We start from the raw sequence: 19,541 nt of genomic DNA on the forward strand, positions 1-19,541 counted from the left end.
GGGACAGCTCTTGGTTTTGGAATGAAACCAACCTAGTTCCAATGGGGCACTTCCACTATTAGTTGTGGGCAACTGGGTAACTACTAAACTTGCTAAGCCTCCCTTTCCTCCACTGTAAAACCAGGACCATTTAGCAGAGGGAAAGTGCCTGGGTATTTGGGATAAAACCCAGGTCTGACCCCGCTCAGCAAATTCTGAGTAGTCCTATGTCATGCCCGCTAACCGCTCTAATCTCAGCTGGAAAGGGAGCTTCCTTACCCCAAGGAAGGCGTAGTGTGGGCACTGGAGGAAGTTTGCCCCGCACATGTTTGGGCTGCTGCTTTGATAGGTGTCAATGATGGGCTCTCCCTGGGACAGGTCTTCTCAAAGCCAGGATGGAGAAACATATGTGGCCACCCGGAGAATACAGGCCAGAGCAGAAGATGAAATACGGGCCACAGCTTGCCAAAGCCGGGACAGGCAGGCGGGACGTTCTGGGGGTGAGAGCAGCCCTCCTCGCCTTTCTCAGCGTGGCTAATCCAGCACCGACCTGTCGCAGACCCAGGGCTCCAGCTGGTCAAGTGTCTGGCTACGGACTCCAAGCTACTAGGGCAGAAAGCATCCCCGAGCCTGATAAGGCCGAACAATCCTGCCTTTGTTTTGGAAAGATTTGCCCCTGAAGTTTCCAGTTGGCGCCTATCTATGTCTCAGCGTCTCTGACTTCTTCAGCCTCGGAGGAGCTAAACTAGAAGATTCACGTTCTTGGGGAGGAGAAAGCCGGGGACGGGGAGCGCCGCTGGCCCGCCCTGGCAGGGTTCCTGGGCGGCCAGCGCCGGGGCGGGGCGGGCGCGCAGCAGCCGGGGCTCCGGGCGCGCGGGGCGCCGGCCGCCGGGGCGCGGGGGCATTCGCTGCCGTTCGGGGGGCCGTCTGAGGTTTCTGCCCGCAGCCCGACCGCCTCTTTCCTCGGCCCAGCGGGGGAAGTCACGATGGGCTCGTTAAGCCGGCAGGTAGGCAGTGCCCCGGAGGCGGCGGCGGGCGGTCCCGGAATGTGCGAGGGGCGTGATGACTGCAGCCGCCGCCGGCCTTTTTGCGCAACACCTTCCCTATATAAACCAGCGCGCTGCGCTCCACCTGGGTGCCTGCTCCGGTCCATTACCTGCGCGGAGAGCCCTGGTGAGTACCGCCGCTGGGGTCAGGGCGCTTCTCGCTGCGTTTTGGCCCTTGAAAGAAACTTACTTCACTTTTAATTCACTTGATTCTTTTAGGTCTCCCTCGATCCTGACCTCAAGGAACTCGGCTGGCTTCGGGCTTGGAAGAGAAAAAAAATTACCTTCCCCAAGTTTTCAGATTTTTCTTTTTCTTCTTTTTTTTTTCTTTCTTTTTTCCTTTTCTTCTTGATGTTACTGCTGTTGCTATTATTTCAACTCCTATGACTACACTATTAGTAGCGGCATACTTGGGGATTCTAAAAATTACAGGTGTTTGGGAATTCCTACCACTTAGGAATCAGGACTACTGGGCTGTCTTTCTAGTCACTAACTAGCAATGTGATCTGAGGCAGGTCCCTGTGTGCCCCTGGGCCTCAGTTTCCCCCTCTTTACAAAAACGGGAACAGAATGGCCTGTCTTTTCTGCTGTCTTTCCTCCGCTGAAAATTCCAGGTTTGGGTGGCTGTCCTGTGATGCAGTGCTTCCTCTAGTGTGACTTCCACATGTTACTGTTCTAGTTTGCAAGATTATTGATCTAAAGTGACTGCAACATACAGTCCTGGTTTGCTGGTCCCATCAGGGCAGGCAGCATCCGCAAAGGGCCTGCCCTTCCCTTGTCTTTGGACAACAGAGCTCACCATTTTTCAGTGTTTTCGGAGTCAGGGTACCAGACTGGCAGGCTAGGGAGATATGTGCAAGCTGTGGTTGTGTGACGGAGCGCAAGCACCTCCACGTCAGAAAGTAGAGTTAATTCAGTCTTCAGATTCCCTGGGTAGCTGGCATTGAGGTGAGGAGAGTCCCTTCTTTCACCTTAGTGAGAAGGCAACTTTCTCAAACTTGGTTTCACAGAGGCAGCTTGTGGATTTCATCGCTGCTTCCTCCCTGTTTAGATTCACCACGAGATTTGTGTTGGTTCTGCTTGCTCCAGCTGTTTGACTTTTTCCTTTACCCCCTTCTGTGCTGGAATTCTTTAACCTGTTCAGTGTTGGGTATTCTTGAAAAAGTTGTGTCACGTGGTGGTGACCATTGTTTCAGATTGTTAAAGCGTGTTTGAATCTCTTGCGCTTCCAGCCAACTCGTCTCTATTTTTGTAACTTTGCGAACTGGTCGCAAGAAGGGCATGCTTTGTAAAGGTTTGGGTGTTAAACCGCCTCCCCCAAAATCCACCCTAGGTCACTCCACGGTTTCATTAAAACAAGTACCTAGTGGTCGGCGCATGGGCGTCTGGCTTACTGCTGTTAGATACGAAGTGGACGTAAATATAGCCTGAATTCACTTTAGTGAAGAAAACATCTCAGGACCAGTGATTTGGAATACACTTTTAATTTTTAGCCACCTTCCACCCCGCCTTCCTCCCATCTTCCCCCCAACTGCACCCTGGGGACAGAAAGGCAGTATCAGCAAGGAGCAGATCAGGACATCCCGGTGAATTAATTCATCCCGGTAAATTTAAAATGCCGAAGAGTGGAGAGAAGGCTGCAGAAAGATTGCAAGATGTTTACAGATGTTTACCTTTTATAAATTAGCCCTTTTAATCCCCTCCAAAAAAGTTGTAGAATAATTGGAAGCATTATAAGTTAGTTGCAGAATTTATCTTAAAATATAAATACTAACTGGACGTGCACTATGAGGGCGGGTGTGGTTTGGTAAGAGGGACTTAGTTTAAAGCAATAGAGTAAACCCGTCTTTTTAAAATCCTATTAGTGCATATCTTCAAAAGTCTAAAGCCATTCATCAAGGTAAAACTGAGCTAGTTGCTTCTCTCTCACACACCTCCCTTCTCCACCAGTGTCCTCTGGGGATTATTTTGCTTTGTGATGGCTAGAGGAAGCTGAAAGAAAGTAACCACCGCCCTCTTGGGAATTTTTGAAGTCTTGGTCATTCTTTCAAAGTATAAGAAAATATTTCCTGAGCATGGTGAAAACATTGGAGTCAGAATACCTGAGTTTGAATGGTCTCTGAAGGCTTAGTGTGATTTGAAAAAATTAATTTATTTGTGCCTCAGTTTCTTTTTCTGTAGAATGGGAATAACACTGGTATTAAGGTATAAATACTTCAAGCAAATTGACAGAAATATGTATCAAGTGCTTGTGAGATTAAATGGGTTAATTTGGTTAATACTGCAGTGCGCGGCACAAAACATTCAGTAAGTATTTGGCTAGCAGACGCTGTTCTGTATGCTGGGGCTCGAGGTCATCCTCCCTGTGCTTGTGGAGGCCACCGCCTGGTGGGAAAATGCCTGCGTGTCAGAGGTCTCTCAGCAGGACGGTGCCCCGGGCCTCATTCTCTCCCCACTTCTTCAGATGGCCTTGAGCTGCTGCCATTCTGAGTACAAATGGCCCTAGAACAGTCCTGGTTGAAGAGGCTCAAACAATGCAGAGTGTAGGGGTTGGGTGACTTCCAGATGCCCTACATTTCTCCGCTGCCCAGGTCTGAGAAAGACTGAGCAGTTTTTTTTCCTTGGCCTGCAAAGAGTTCCTCTTGGCATTGGGTACACACGTGGATGCAGGAAGTTGAGCCAAAGAGTTACCAATACAGCCAACTCAAGTGGAGGGAGGAGACTGGGGCGGGGACCAGGGAGCAGATGTGCGGTCAGTCACTAATCTTGTGCCCGGGGCAATGAAAAACTTTTCTGGATATTAGTACGAAACTGCCAAAAGGGATGACTTTACCCTTCTGCTTCTGGCCGGTAGCAAGAGAGTGCTAGAGTACAGCCCTGGGGGAAGGCAGGGACAGGGAACAGCTGAGTCAGAGGAGTGGGGATGGGAGAAAACCTTTGGAGGGGACCACAGGCTCCAAGGACCCCTGTGGCCCCCAGAGCCCCTCCCAAGGAAATCAGGTTCCAGACAGGCCAGTGTCTGCCACACCCCTGGGAGTAGTGGCCTCAGATTCAGGCTACATTCTGGCCAGGGCCTACTAAAAGTTTTGGCATATGCTGCCTCGAGGTCTCTGGAATGCCTGAGCCTTTGTAGGGAATCAGCAGCCTGCTGTTAGAGCATCCTGGCTGGCGTTTCCAGCTGTCTGAATGACTAGGCAAGAGGTGAGAGCCCAGCCAACTCTCCCAGACACCTTCAGAGTCCCCACTGAGCCTGGACCTGAGGCACTTTGCTGCTTTGATGGGGCCTGGAGGATAACTGACACCTTCCTGTCTTGGCACCTGGCTAAGAGTTCTACTGAAAGGCTCTCCGGCTTTGGAACTAGCAGTGCTGGGTTCAAATCCACACTATACCTAAGTAGCTGTGGGACCTTTTTTTTTTTTGCCACACCATGCAGCACGTGGCATCTTAGTTCCCCCACCAGGGATTGAACCCGCGCCATCTGCATTGGAAACGCAGAGTCTTAACCACTGGACTGTCAGGGAAGTCCTGCTGTGAGACTTTTAAAATTGCTCTGTGCCTCGGTTTCTTTGTAAACTGGAAAGACTTCCTTATTATAAGACTTAATGAGGTCACGGATCACATAAGACACTCCCCCACCACAAAACAAACGTTAGATCCTTTTTTCTTATATGCTTTGGATTCGCACAGATGTTTACTGAGGTCCACTCAGCTGTGCACTGAGTTGAAGAGCTTATGGTCTGGGGCAACGTGGAGTTGAGGCTGTCCATTGTTCGTGATGCAATTCATTTCACAAAGTTCTGAGTGTTTACTCTTCCAGTCACTCTGCTCAGGGACTCACCTACACTCGTTAATCAGTTAGTCTTACAGCAGCTCAGTGAGTATTGTCTCTTTTTTTAAAATTAATTAATTAATTGACTGCATTGGATCTTCATTGCTGTGCACGGGCTTCTTTTAGTTGCCGCTGGCAGGGGCTGCTCGTTGCAGTGCGAGAGGGCTTCTCATTGCAGTAGCTTCTCTTGTTGTGGAGCATGGGCCCTAGGTGCTCGGGCTTCAGTAGGTGTGGCTCTCAGGCTCTAGAGCGAAGGCTCAGCAGTTGTGGTGCACGGGCTTCGTTGCGCTGCAGCATGTGGGAATCTTCCAGGCCCAGGGATGGAACCCGTGTCCCCTGCATTGGCAGGCAGATTCTTAACCACTGTGCCCCGAGGAAAATCCCTTGTCCCCATTTTTGAGATGATGAAACGGAAGCTAAAGGTCACACACAGTGAGTGGCAGGGCTCTGCAGGGCCCTCACCGGCAGCATGGTTCTCTCTCTCGGTGCTGTGTGCTCGTCTGCTATGGTATCAGCAGACTGAACAGCTGCCTGGCCACAGGGCTCATCGCGGGCCGTTTGCTGCACATCCCCCTTTACTCCGGATCTGCAGGGTCAGCCTGCTCAGAGCGCGGGGCTTTGCAGGCTGCGGAGGCTGCAGGAATGGGGCTCTGCAGCCACACTGCCTAGTGCAGTGGTTGGATGCCAGGTGGCCTGCGTATCCCCACCTTCCAGGTCCTGAGAAGAGCGGCTCGAGCTGTGGAGGTGGGGAGGGGCGTGGCTGGCCAGCTGCCGCCAATGCTCTGGGCTGGGTCCCATGACTCTTGGCCGCCTGCCCCGGGGGGGTGGGGGTGGAGCGTGTGGACCTTCACCTCCTCTCCTTACCTGCAGGCGACTAGCACAGCGAACACCCAACGCGTGATGCTGGAGTAGATGAATGTACCAGAAAATGAAGGACAGTGGTCCCTCATGGCTCTGGGGATTGATTCCAGCACTTTCAGAGTCCTGTGTATAAAGGGGTGTAATATTTGCATATAACCAATGCGATCCTCCCATGTACCTTAACTCATCTCTGGATAGTTGATTTGTCACACCTAATACAGTGTAAATGCTATACAAATAGTTGTGAGGACAAAGTAAACTCTATGGACATAGTTGCCTCTGTGCTGTGAATTCAGCTCTTGCTTTTTGGAACTTCCTGGACTATTTTTTTCCTGAATGTTTTCCATCTTTTGTTGGTTGAATCCATGGTTGAAGGAGCCAAGGATAAGGGAGGCCTCCCGTACTGGATGAGGGGAAATGATTGCTTCATCAGGGAAGATCTGTAAAGGGGATTTGGGCTTGTGACAGATGGCTAAACTTGAAGTAGGGGAAGCAAGATTTCCAAGAAGGAAGAGTAGAGACTTTCTAATGAATGCTTCTTGGTGATGCTGATTAGTAGTAAGTGAGGACATAGGACCGGGAAGGAAAGGAAGCCAGCACAGGCCTCACACAGAGGAAGTATTCAAGGCACCCTAGCTTGCTGGGTCCCTACAGCCATGTCCTACTCTTTTCTGTCCAGTTCAGTGGAACTGGGTGTCTGGCCATTCCGTTGCTTGTATTATCTTGAATTACTTGGATGTCAGACCATAGAAGTATCTGTTTCTGAATTCGCTAGATGCCTTGTTCACTTTTTGAAAAAAAAATGATTCTGGTCAGTCAGAAACCCAGGCACCAGAAACAATTTAAATAATAACACCTTACTGCTGATGAGAATTTCCCAAGTGGCACTGCTGTGACATCCAGGTTGCAGCTTCTTGGTACAGTTGCTCCATCCACCAGATCTTGGCCAACCTAGCTTGCATATGGTGATGAGGAACAAGCAGTCATCAGTGCGGTTCAGGCTTGATTTTGTTTCCTGGTCATGATCAATGTGGATCCAGGACATTCCTTCAGCAAACCCTGTATGTTGACTCCTCCGTTCACAGATGTATAGTGCCTACTATGTGTGGTCTACTGAGCATTGGGAGAAGAATCCTAACAGGGTTCCTGCCCTCTAAAACTCACATTCGAGTTGCAAAGGCAGTATAAGTGTGCATCAAAGATAGGAGAACAACTCTAGGGTGAATGAAGATTAAAAGAGAAAGAGAGGTGGTAGAAGGTCATGATTTCCACATTTTTCCTTCAAAACGCCTCCAAGAGCAGAGAGCCAGACATTTGAATCCTCGGAGGTCTGTGAGACAACCCAGAACAGCCAGTTGCAGGCTCAAAGCACGTTTTTGTGTCCTGTGTTTCTTTTTTTTCATTTTTAATTATACATCTCGCATTCTGTACTATAACATGCCCGTGTTGTTTTAGTGTGATCCTCGATAATCACACAAGGTGTGTAATATGTCCAGCGCTGTTCTGAGAGCTTTTAAAATATAACACCCTCGATCATCACAGTAACCCTGCCTAGGATCCGTCAAATGTAGATTATCCACCAGTCACAGTGTTTACCATTCCCTGGCTCTCGTTGTGGAGGTTACAGCAATACCCCAGGAAGATGTGTCTGTCACAGCCGAGGATACTGGGGGTAAGGGCCCCAGCCTCACGGACAGGTGGAGCTATGTTTAAAAACTGACTCTGTCACTCATCTCCTGGTCGGCTTTGCGCTCTTGCTTAAATGTCTTGCAGCCCCAGGTTTTTCCCATTTGCAAACAGCGACGCGTACCACCCCTTTCTTGCCCGAAGAACGAGTGACATATGCGTCGCGCAACAGCACAGCACCCGGCACCTCTTTGGCACTTATTAAAATGATAATTGTTATCAGAAGTCAATTAAAAGGTATCACAGTAGTGTGTGGTGGCGTGCCCGATGAGTCACAGGGTAGGACACGTGTGCTCGGAGAAGGGCAAGGCCAGAGAGGCCTGGGGAACTCAGGCAGGGGAGCGGGAGGGAGGCCTGGGCTGAGCCTAAGGGGGTGGAGAGAAAGATGGCGGGAGGGTCTTCTACTTGGCTGAGGGGGATGGGCGACTGCCTGGGCAAGAGCAGAGGAGAGGGTTCAGCCTCCCAATTTTAGGCTGACGTGACCGAGGAGAGGGATCACTGGGGGAGCACGGGACAGTAAAGAGATGAGTCCACATGACCACAGCTGTGTGTTGGGAAAGTTAACCTGTAGAGAGAGGCTGGCGCCCGAGCCAGTTAAACAGGCTGCTGTGTTGGTCTAGGCAGGAGATGCCGAGGCTCAGCCCGTGGAGGTGGCCGCAGGAACCAGATGCTAGGATCCAAGATGCTGCCAGGTAGAGTCAGTGAGTCCTGTGGTGGCTGGATTTGGGGGCTGTCAGAGATGACTTGGAGATTCTGGGATGATGATAGCAGAATTCACATAAACAGCAAAGTTCCACCAAGGGGAATATCTGGGGTGATGGGGAAATGAGTTGGATTTAAGGTAAGGTGACGCTGAAGTGTGATGGCTGTAAACGCCCCTTGAACAGTGCAGGTAGGAGGTTTGGATGCAGGTTGAGTGCTTTTGTACAAATATCTGGGGTGGGAGATGCTTTGAGACCATGGGAGCATCACTTCCTCTCTGGATTCTGTGGGCAGTAAGTGAGACTCTGATTTCTTCCAGAGTGTTGAAGCATCTTTTCCATTTGCCTAAAATTGGGTCTTTAATCAGATATCTCACTCTTTAAAAAATAAATGTATGTATGTATGTATGTATTGGCTGCGTTGGATCTTTGTTGCTGCACGTGGGCTTTTCTAGTTGCAGTGAGTGGGGGCTAGTCTTCATGGCGGTGCACGGGCTTCTCATTGCGGTGGCTTCTCTTGTTGCGGAGCACAGGCTCTCGGCACTCGGGCTTCAGTAGTTGTGGCTCACATGCTCTAGAGTCCAAGCTCAGTAGTTGGGATGCACGGGCTTAGTAGTTGTGGCACACGGGCTTAGTTGCTCCACAGCATGTGGGATCTTCCTGGACCAGGAATTGAACCTGTGTCACCTGCATGGCAGGCAGATTCTTAACCACTGCGCCACCAGGGAAGTCCCTATCTCACTTTTGATGCTATTAATGTGTGACTCACTCCTTCCAGAAGGGTTCCAGATCATGTAGTAATTGAAAGGCAAGCATGGACTCTGGAGTCAGAGAAACTCTCATGCCTGTGGCCTTGGGCCAAGTGACTTCATCCCTCTGGGTGCTTTGGTTTTCTCATCTATGAAATGGGAGCAACACTAACCCTCACAGGGTTGGTAAGAGGCGCTAAGAGAACCAATTTATTGAACAGATTACTGTACAGAAATCAACTCACTGAAGCTACTCAGTGGGTTATAAACTTATAAACCACATTCTTACATATGGGGAAACGGAGGCATAGAGCAGGCAAGTGACTTGTCTAAAGTCACAGTGAGTCTGGGGCAGAACCGGAGTTTGGTTCTGAACCACCGTGTTACGTAACACCCAGCCTGTGCTAGCCCTGTATTTTCTTCCTAACCTCGTTGCAGTCTCAAACCCCACGTGAGATGTGGCAGCCTTGGGCTGAGGTTGGCGTTCTCCCAGGTCAGCCTTGGTCTCTGCTCCCCAGCTATCCGACTTTACCACCCCCCACCACCAGCCCTGGCACAGCCTCGTGGCATCCCCTCGGCACAGCCCTGAAGGAACCCCCTCCAGCAGGCCTGGAGGGCAGCGAGCTTGGCCCCACGTGGGATGGTCAGCTATAAGAAGGCTTTTCAGTGAGCCCGAGGGACAGGCTCAGCAAGTCCAGGAGGCTGGTCGTTAGAAGCAGCCCGGGCCCTAGAAACCAGGCATGCAGAGAACCCTGGATTCAAACTGACCTGTGTCCAAGGCTCTACCACGTGGGACCTTGTGCTTGAGCTTCTTCATCTGTATAATGGGAGAATAAAAACACCTCCCCGTATGGGTGGCCGTGCGGTTGAGCACAGCCTGGCTTTTGCTGGCCAGGCAGGTCCCAGCATCCTGCTCAGAAAGTGCGTGAGGCCTGTTGTGTACCAGGCAGTGTGCTGGGCACTTATTAAGCTGAAAGGGAAGACCTGGCCTGTGCCTTCCTGGAAGCCCGTGAGGGTGCGATGTTCCCCGTGGTCACAGAAGTATGCCATGCTCCGCAGTTGCGTGGGGAAAGTCGAAACGTTCCTCTCGTGATGGGGACTCAGAATCAGCTTCTTTTAACTCCTAGCTTTATCAGTATGAGTGACGGTAACAACACAGGTGTCCTGAACCATCTTACCTTTGTGGGTTTGGGGCCTGGGCTGCATCTCTTCAAAGAATATGGAAAATTCAGGTAGAAGAAAATAATCTGAACCGCATGGAACATTTCTGGATCCTTATCGAGGTCATGCCGTGAACGGGACATAAATGGGCTTTTTATTCACAATTCATCTAACGCATTTTCCCGGGGTTTTGTTTGTTTGGTTGGTTGGTGTTTTTTGTTTGTTTGTTTGCTTGCTTGTTTTTTTTTTAACTGGTTCTTTATAATCTTTCTGATGGCATGCTATTACGCTGCATGGTTAATACAATGGTTTCTTGTTTTTATTTTTCACGCGAATGATAGTGCATTTTGGCTTGCATCACATTCAGTCATCAACCAGTATTTACTGGACATTGCCGATGTCCCAGGCAGAGCTGGAGACCCAGAGGATGCAGTGATGAGCAAGACAAAGCCCCCTTTTTTGGTAGCGCTTACATTCTGGTAGGCAGGAAATAGATGTATTGAAGAAAAATAGGAAAGGAAATGGGTAGAGGTTCTGGGGAACGCTCTCCAAAGAGGTGATCAGAGCAAGGCGGGTGTTTTTGATTTTCTGAGAAAAAAAAAAAAAGTTCCTAGATGCTTCATTTCTAGAAGTGAAATAACTGGGTCAGAGATGTATGGAAGATGTAGGGCATTTGAGGCATTTTGCCAACTGCTTTCCAGAGCTTCATCAGTGCTTGTTTCACTGCATCGTCTCCAGAGTGGCATATTATACTTACATTTTTATTTATTTTTTGCTGATTTGACAGTTGAAAGTTATCTCACTGTTCTGATTTGCATACTTTGCCTTGCTAATGAGGCTGAACTCTTATTTTGTAAGAAGTATTTTAGCCACGTGTTCTTCCTCTTCTGTGAATTGTTTGTTCCAGTCTCTTGGGCTGCACTGTCCGGCGTGTGTCGGGACAAGGACGTCGAGTAGGGGACGTCCTGGCGTGTTGGGAGCCAGGCTTCCTCTCCACGGAGCCAAGGAGGGCTTTGTTGAGAAAACGGGTTACGAGGAAATCTCCTCTATCAAAGGCCGGGGAGAATGTTTTTCTGACAAAGGGTCGTTAATACAGGCAACATGGCATAGGAACCATCGCTACTATTTACCAGGCACTTTCTAGGCATCACCGTTAATCTCAAAAGCCTGCAAAGCATGAAGAATTGTCCCCATTTTATAGATGGCTCAGGGCGTAAAGGGACTTGCCTAAACACACACCCACTGATCAGTGGCACCTGTGGGGTCTGAACCAGCTCTAATGTGTTGCGCTTCTCATAGAAGACGCAGTGGCAGTAAAGCAGGGAGAATGTATGTGCATGTATACATAAATGTTAAGTCTGCTGGATGAGGTTTGGCGCAGAGCTGCAGTTACCCCTTAATGAGCAGCGGGCGGGGAGCCCATTGGAGGGTCGTGAGGACTTGGCGGTACCACGAGTTGATGAGGATGAAGGGGTTTGTGTTCCCTTTCCGACTAAAGAAGAGTCAAGACAGAGGCCGAGACAGACGTTAGAGCGATCAAAGGAGGCTCGACTGATGTACAGATTTGAGGCTAGGATGGAAAAACTGGAAACAGTGGTTTGATTTAGTGACAGCTTGGGTGAGTGACTGAGGGAGGCCTACAAATGCGTGAAATACCTTAAGGTGCTTAAGGGCGCATATTAGAAGGTATAAGGACTGGCATCCTTTAACTCCCCAAATCTTTGCAATCCCTGGCTCTTCTTGTCACAGAAAATGAGGGCGCCTCCTTTCAGGGGCTGCTTCTTTAAGCTGTTTTCCCCTCCACAGACCATGGCTCCTTGGCCTGAGTTGGAAAATGCCCAGCCTAACTCAGATAAGTACATCGAAGGCACCACCGGTCAGCAGTCCACCACAAAAGGCAAAGAGACTGACAGAAGTAAGTGCCACCCCTCCAGCCCTGGGCTGACCCCTGGGAGGACCCCGGGAGACCCAGGCCTGGTTCCTCATTCCTCATGGTCTTCCGCTTCTTGTTTGGGCAGATGCCACCAGCTCCCCTGACGCGAAGATTGAACTTGTGCCATCTTATTCCACCACGGCACTGATAGAGGAGCCCAAAGTGGACCCCTGGGACCTGCCGGAGCTTAAGGACACAGGGATCAAGTGGTCAGGTAAACGAGGCCAGCCGGCGCAGGCGGGAGGGGCCTGCTTGCTGGCAAGGGATTGACGCCACTATCTTCAGTGTCCCCTCCTTCGTGTCATCCTCTCCCTTTCATTGTTTGAGCAAAGGTCCTGGCTCGGGGATGCCACCCGGCTTAAGAGTCAAGCATCCTGTGGTGACCGGGCATCTTTTGCTCCTCTATTCATTCATTCAACAAATGTGCCGACACAGGGGTTATAACCAGGCCAGAGCCTGTGCTGCTCCTTATAATCCATTTTGTGCTGGACCGGGTCCCAGGCACTGTCCAGTGCTGCAGATGCAGCAGTGAGTAGATGAGGCCTCATCTCGGAGAGCCCGGGGGCTGGGGACGGGGGGCATCGGGAAAGGCTTGCAGAAGACAGACCGGACAGACAGAACAGCTGGGGTGCAAGCAAATGCTGCACTTCTTTTCCAGGCAGGGTGTGAGGTCTGTGCCGATCAGACAGCTGGGCGGGTGAAGGAGCTGGGAGGAAGGAAGTGAAAAGCACTTTAAAAGTCAGTGGAGAAAACAGCAGCCAAGGAGGTAGCCTTCCTTGATGTCTGAGCGCCCGCGGCCTCCCGGGTGGAGGCTGTGATTGCTACCTTGCGGCCACTTTGTGGAAAATACTCTGTTTGGTTCTGAAGATGCTTAGGAGACCCATTATCTCCGACCCCACACTTAGCAGGGGGCAAGGGCTCGTAGCAGCTCATCGGTGACCCTGGTCCAGCCTGCTTGGCTTGACCTGTGCGTGCCCCAGAGCCCCACGACCCCTCCTCCCAGAGCCACATCCTTTAGACGTTTCACCGCAGGTTTCAACTAAATGGACGACAGTGGTAATTGCTTTGAAAATCCACAGGCATGGATGCGTCCCATCTCTAGGTCTTGCTATCCCGTCACATTACAGCTGCCTGGCCGGGGCCGGGGGTGGGGGGGGGGGGGGGGAGGGTTGCTGAGCTCATTGTCAAACTTCTCAGTGTTTTGGACACTAAAAGCCTCCATGCCTTTCCCCCTCCCCCAGAAAGAGACACCAAAGGGAAGATTCTCTGTGTCTTCCAAGGGATTGGGAAATTTATTTTCCTTCTGGTATTTCTCTACTTCTTCGTGTGCTCCTTGGATGTCCTCAGCAGTGCCTTCCAGCTGGTTGGAGGTATGGATGGAAGAGGGCTGGGGTGGGGCTAGGGTTCTCATTGAATCTGGTTCGGAAAGTCACAGCTCAGCAAGACCTCTCCAGCTGCAGCCTCCTGGAGTATTTTAGGACTGGAAGCTACCTCGGACCATCTTGTGAAGTCATGCCCCCACTTTACAGAAGAGAAAACCGAGGCCCATGAGCGGGCTATGAGTGGCTGGCTGCAGTGGCTTAGGCCAGGGCCAGGGCTAGAGCCAAGGCCAAGCTATCAGCTCCCTGTGTTTGTCCATGAATGCTGGACAGGAAGCTGTTTGACCTAAAGGCTTATCCGAGGAATCCCGGCTATCTTTGGGCTTCCCCAGCCGAGGGGATTATTGTATGAGAGTGTCAGGCTAGAGCAACTAAAACTCAAAGCTGGCCCTTTGCTGGAGAAGGACAGGGTCCTGTGCTGGGAGATCTGCATTCACAGCAGTTGCCTAAACACCTCCCAGGACTGAGTGTGGGTGGGCAGCCGGGTGAGGGATACGCTTGGTCACCGGTGTATCCCTGATGGGCAGCAACAGTAGGAGCCTGCACTTTGAATACCTACTGTAGGCATTTCCAGAGGCATCGTCTTAAATAACTCCTTCCCAGAGTCCTTCCCACTTACAAAGGAGTAGGCCCAGGCTCAGAGGTCACTGCCCAGCACTGAGTTTCACAGCCGCAATTGGCATAGTGGGATTTAAACTGAGATCTGGTGACATGGGAAGACCGTAGGTTTCTGCACCCCTTGACACCTTTCTCAAGAACTCGTCTTTGTGACCTGGGAGAACTCGGGAAGTGTGAGGAGCAGACCAACTTGCTGGATGCCACTCTGGTTCCCCTGGTCCAAGGCAGCATCCGCAAGGGGCCTTGCTCTCTATCTCAGACAAGTCATTCCACTCTCCATTCTCTGGGCCTCAGTCTTCTTTAAAAAAAAGAGGGTGGATTGATGGTCTCAGAGGCACAGTCTCAAAAATGACGCTCCTAACATTCAATTATAGGCTGGGGCTAGGGGCTGGGGTCTAGGGGGGTAGATAGAGAAGAATGAGATCCACTCGGATAAATCTTCTGAATTGGGAATACTTCCCAGATACAAGAATGAGGGCATCAGGAGATGCACTGGCACGCATTGGGCCAAGTACAGAGTTGAGGCCAGGTTCATGATCAGAGAAGACTAGAGGGGGACTTGCTGATGAAATTGGTTAAAGGATGGAAGGGTGTAGGGTGAAGGGACAAGACGAACAGGGGTGGGTGGGGAACTAGGTCACAGAGGCAGGGCATCCGGGAAGCACTGGGGAGAAGCCTGAGGAAAAAAGATGCCCTGGATACCAGCAAGCCTGGAGGCTGGTGCCTACAGCCAGCTGGCCTTGACCGGAGATTTTTGTTACTCAGCACCCACCTAACCCCCATCACGTGGCTGTGGATTTGTTTTCCAGGAAAGGTGGCTGGGCAGTTCTTCAGCAACAACTCTGTCATGTCCAACCCTGTAGCGGGGCTGGTGATTGGGGTGCTAGTGACCGTCCTGGTGCAGAGTTCCAGTACCTCCACGTCCATCGTCGTCAGCATGGTGGCCTCCTCACGTGAGTCCAGCCACCCCTGAGCCCAGACACATTTCAGGCATTTCCCTGTTCAGCTGGGGAGGCCGGGATTTATTCTGAATATGTCCCGGCTTATCACCATTACCTTCCTAGCTTGTCCAACTATGATGTGTTCTGCTTAGATCAAGGGCCATTTCCTGTTTCCCTTCCCATGTCTGAGTCTGAAAATTGACCCCAAAGCTTGAAGACTCAGTTCTGAATTCTCTAGAACTGTGTTATCCAGTCCAGCAGCCACTAGCTACCCGTGGCTATTTCATTTTATTTAACCTTAAATTCAGCTGCTCAGCTTCAAGAGCTATCTTTCAAGGGATCAGGTAGTCTTATGTGGCTAGTGGCTGCCATGTTGGAACCACATAGATATAGAACATTTCCATCACTGCTCTTAGGGCTAAGAATAAAGCTGCATAATCACATCGTGCATTGGCTTTGGGGCAACTGAGCTTGGGGAACTGACGTTAAACTTGAACCTGTTCAACGTTTGCCCTGGCTAAGTTGAGACAAACCTTCTGGGGTGGACCAGTTTGAACTGGTTAATTTTCTGCCCAAACCAGCATTTTAGCTAAAATTAACTAGAACTTTTTTGGGCCAGATTAGAAAAAGGTGTTCATTTACTTCTCCAATATATTTTCATATGTTAGAACACCTGGCAATATACTAATTTTGTTAGAAAAAGAAATTATACTGCCATAAATTTGCCATAATAAATAACACAGGTTCTTACATGTTGTTTCCTGGTCTCCTTTAAGCTACCCTTGCATCTGTGATAGGAAGGACAGAGGAATTTAGAAAGTTTTAAACTGTGGTCCACAAAAAAGGCTTTATGCATTTTATTTTTAATCCATAGGAATTGGAACAGTATTTTACAGAAAGTTAACAATGAGAAATTTTTTATCTTTATTTTTTTGGTACACATGCCAATGTCTATAGTGAGCTGCCCAAGCTTTTGTCAGATTCACAGCGAGGTACAGACCCTAAAGAGGTTAAGAACTGATGCTTTGGGGATTACCAGCCTGAATGAGGTCAGCTCACCTTGGGCCACGCCAGGAACATGGCCAAGCTCTCTTCCTCACCTTACTAACTTACTAACTTACTGTTTTCCACCCTCCAGTGCTGACTGTGCGGGCTGCCATCCCCATTATCATGGGGGCCAACATTGGGACCTCCATCACCAACACCATCGTGGCGCTCATGCAGGCAGGAGACCGGAATGACTTTAGAAGGTAGGAGGTTCAGCACCAGCCTTTGCCACCACCAGGCCCGTCTGGGTTGACCAGGTTGTCCTAACTACTGTTAACAGGAGAATATGCTTGTTATCCATAGACCCCTTAGAAGCAGCCACAGTGGTGTACGGTTGGGGTTGGGATCACATACTTATCAGTAGGTTAAACTCAGCTCCCTGATATGCAGAGCTGGGATAAAAGTATCTCTCACTGCCATGCTGTCTAAAGGAGTCAACACAATCATACAGATAAATGCTTAGCAAGGTGCCTGGAACACAGTCAGGACTGCCTAAATACAAGTCCTAGCTAGAAGCTTGACCTGTGGTGTAGTTAAAACAAGGCCAGTTAGAATAGGATTTACTGTCTCACTTAGAAATAATTATTACCTCCTAAGGCTTCCATTTTTGGCCAGCTCAACCCATGCCACTTTTTCTTTGTTCTTCACTCATGTGCCAGTATAAGGCAACATGGAGCCTTTGTGGATATGTAAGATCTAAAAATGGGGCAGGTTGGATACAGGCAAAGGAAACCCTTTGCTTCCGAAAATTTCATGGAAGCATGAAAATTAAGCACATTTCCCAGCCTCTCTGGGCTTTTTCCAGACCTTATTAAAATAGAGAAGCAGTCTCCATCCAAAAAAACCAAAAACACTAATACGAACAGATACATGGTCATAGCATCATTATTTACAATTGCCAAGATATGAAAGCAACCTAAGTGTCCATCAGCAGATGAATGGGAGATGTCATACACACACACACACACACACACACACACACACACACACACACACAATGAAATACTACTCAGCCACCAAAAAGAGATTTTGTCAATTGCAGCAACATAGTTGGGCTTGGAGGGCATTTTGCTAAGTGAAATAAGTCAGACAAAAAGACAAATACTATATGATATCATGTATATGGGAAATCTAAAAAATACAACAAACTAGTGAATAGAACAAAAAAGCAGCCGACTCACAGATATGAGAACAAACTAGTGGTTAGGGGAAGGGGCAAGATAGGAGTAGGGGAGTAAGAGGTACAGACTATTAGGTATAAAATAAGCTACGAGGAGGTATTCTACAACACGGGGAATATAGCCAGTATTTTTATAATAGCTCTAAATGGAGTATAACCTTTAAAAATTGTGAATTGAACAGCAACTATACTTCAACTTTGGCATCAGACAGATGACTGTCTGGCTGGGGGGTCAGCATCCCTCACCCATGGGTGAATTGTCAGGCAGCAGATGTCCTTAGACACATTCATTTTCCCTCAACCATGGCTAAACTCTGGGCCTTGATGAAATGTTCTGAGGTCTAAATAATAATACACATTATTTTTGTGTGTTGGCTAATGTGACCTTCTCGAGAAGCTAAGTAGAGTTTTCTTTGCCCCATTTTATTAATATAGGAACACAAAAGAGGTTAAGTAACTTCACGGAGGGCCTTAGATGGGACTCAATCCAGGTTTTCTTATTGGAAATTTTGGGTTCTTTTCACTGTTACACTAATTTTTACCTCTGGATGTATAAACATACGATCTATGAAAGTACCTGCACATGGGAATGTAATTGACCTAGCTTACCCCCTGTTTGGGATATTTAAATAGATTGCTTTCAGATTCTTTGGAGATGTGTATCATTCTTCCCTGGTAATTTTTTCCTGGATAGATTTCTAGAACAATAATTACTGTATCAAACACCTATAAGGCTCTTTAAATGTTTGCCAAACTACAAAGAATATTTGTATCACTTTGCATCAGCAGTGTATGAATATGGGCTTAAATCACTCTCTTCGGGAGGAATATGTTAACTTTGTAAAATATTGTAAAATATTAGTTAATACAGTAGGTGATAATTTGTACTTGCAAATAAATAAATTGCAAATTTGTTAAGCTTCTGTCCGTTCAAGTCCCATGTTCTATTTGATTTTGGGTATTTTTGATGTGCAGGGTTTTTTTTTGTTTTGATTTGTTTTGTCAGAATGTCTTTATTGCAGTACAATAGTGCTGTTTGACCTGGTAAATTTAGCTTAAGTTCATAAAGAAACAACATCAATTCTTCAGCAAAAGCTAATTTCCAAGACCATTCAGTATTTAATAATAGCGGTTGAGGGTAATTCTCATTCAGAAAAATTTTAATCTTGGCCCTGAGCCAAAAAATAAAATCACAATAACACTTTCTCACTGCTAAACCATCAAACTACTGTGTGACAAGCAAGTCAGAACATTCAGCTTCTATTTCTGAAAAAAAAGCTTACGGAACTGATGCTGGTTAACCCACAAAAGTAAATGAAGTTTGCTGTCAACACTACTGGTTCAAAACCACACAGTAGATTAATGCATTTTCTGCAAAGCCCTGCCAATGAAAATCATGGGCTTAAAAACACTTTGCATTGTCACAAACTTTAAAAGTTTTTCCAACTAAGCCTTTTTCTGCTTCATTCATATTTTCACTACTATTAGTTTTAACACATCTTAGCAGATTCCACTTCAGGTTGTACAGAATTAGTAATTTGTCAACATCTTTGAGAACATTCTTGCCTATAATTTTTAAATGCAGACTATTCATAGTGGCTAATTCTTCAGTCACTTCAAATTCAGCATTGCCTGCTCAAATAAACGGCAACTGAGCATCCTCTTTAACATCTGTCAATTCATCGAGCCAGAGAAAACTATTCAAAATCATTTGCCTTGTATTTTAATTGGCTATTGATGCTCCTCTCAATGTCCTCAATTATTATTACCCAAGAATTCTCACCAATAGGCTACTAGTCTTAAGAGAATTTACTTTCTCTGGACATGTTTCTTTGGTTAGTGTGTCAAATATGATTTAATTACATTACCATCAGTAAACAGATTTCCTTGAATGGCTAACAACTGTAACTTTTTTGGTTGCAGCTCATTTTATTTCTGTATTTTGGTGGAGAAATTGTGCTAAGATGAGATGTTTTGTTTTAACTTTTCTAATTGTCCCAATCTCTGCTCTCCTGCCAGTTGGAAATATTGGGATGTGTGCTTGGTCTGGTAGTTTTGAGTACATTGTATTCTCTTAGCACAGCCATGTTGTCTTTGCATAACAAACACAATGCTTTGCCATCCAATTTCATAACAAAATAATCCACATTTAATTGTGCCTTGAAAGTGTGACATTCAAAATTCCACTTTTTAATTTGCTTGTTATGATATGATGTTACGATGGTAATAAAAGTAAAATAAAATGTAGTACAGTGACATGCATGATACTTGAAATGCTATGGAGTTATAACTGTGTCACTGTTTTAACTATGCTTAGCAGCATTGTGAAAACAATGAGTGCACCACATATAGACTCTGTTGCAACTATTCAACTTGCAAGAAAGCAGCCAGACAATATGAAAATTAATGAGTAGCTATGTGCCAATAAAA

The 19,541-nt window shown here is 47.9% G+C and overlaps 1 protein-coding gene across 3 annotated transcripts in view; it reads left to right on the forward strand.

The window, feature by feature from the left end:
* The window catches only part of SLC34A2 (solute carrier family 34 member 2), a 36,551-nt gene that overhangs the window by 6,021 nt on the left and 10,989 nt on the right, over positions 1-19,541 (forward strand). Inside the window, exons 1-6 of one of the 3 annotated variants that reach the window (XM_057729480.1) lie at positions 1,128-1,152; positions 11,820-11,928; positions 12,032-12,160; positions 13,188-13,316; positions 14,753-14,896; positions 16,023-16,134. In XM_057729480.1, coding sequence (XP_057585463.1) covers positions 11,823-11,928; positions 12,032-12,160; positions 13,188-13,316; positions 14,753-14,896; positions 16,023-16,134 — 620 coding nt within the window. In that variant the 5' untranslated portion in view covers positions 1,128-1,152; positions 11,820-11,822. Of the gene's footprint in view, positions 1-1,127; positions 1,153-8,038; positions 8,095-11,819; positions 11,929-12,031; positions 12,161-13,187; positions 13,317-14,752; positions 14,897-16,022; positions 16,135-19,541 lie in introns of those variants that run through there. The other 2 variants (XM_057729479.1, XM_057729478.1) reach the window with 2 other exon arrangements.

The sequence above is a fragment of the Hippopotamus amphibius genome, chromosome 3, assembly GCF_030028045.1.
Source record: "Hippopotamus amphibius kiboko isolate mHipAmp2 chromosome 3, mHipAmp2.hap2, whole genome shotgun sequence".
Classification (NCBI taxonomy): domain Eukaryota; kingdom Metazoa; phylum Chordata; class Mammalia; order Artiodactyla; family Hippopotamidae; genus Hippopotamus; species Hippopotamus amphibius.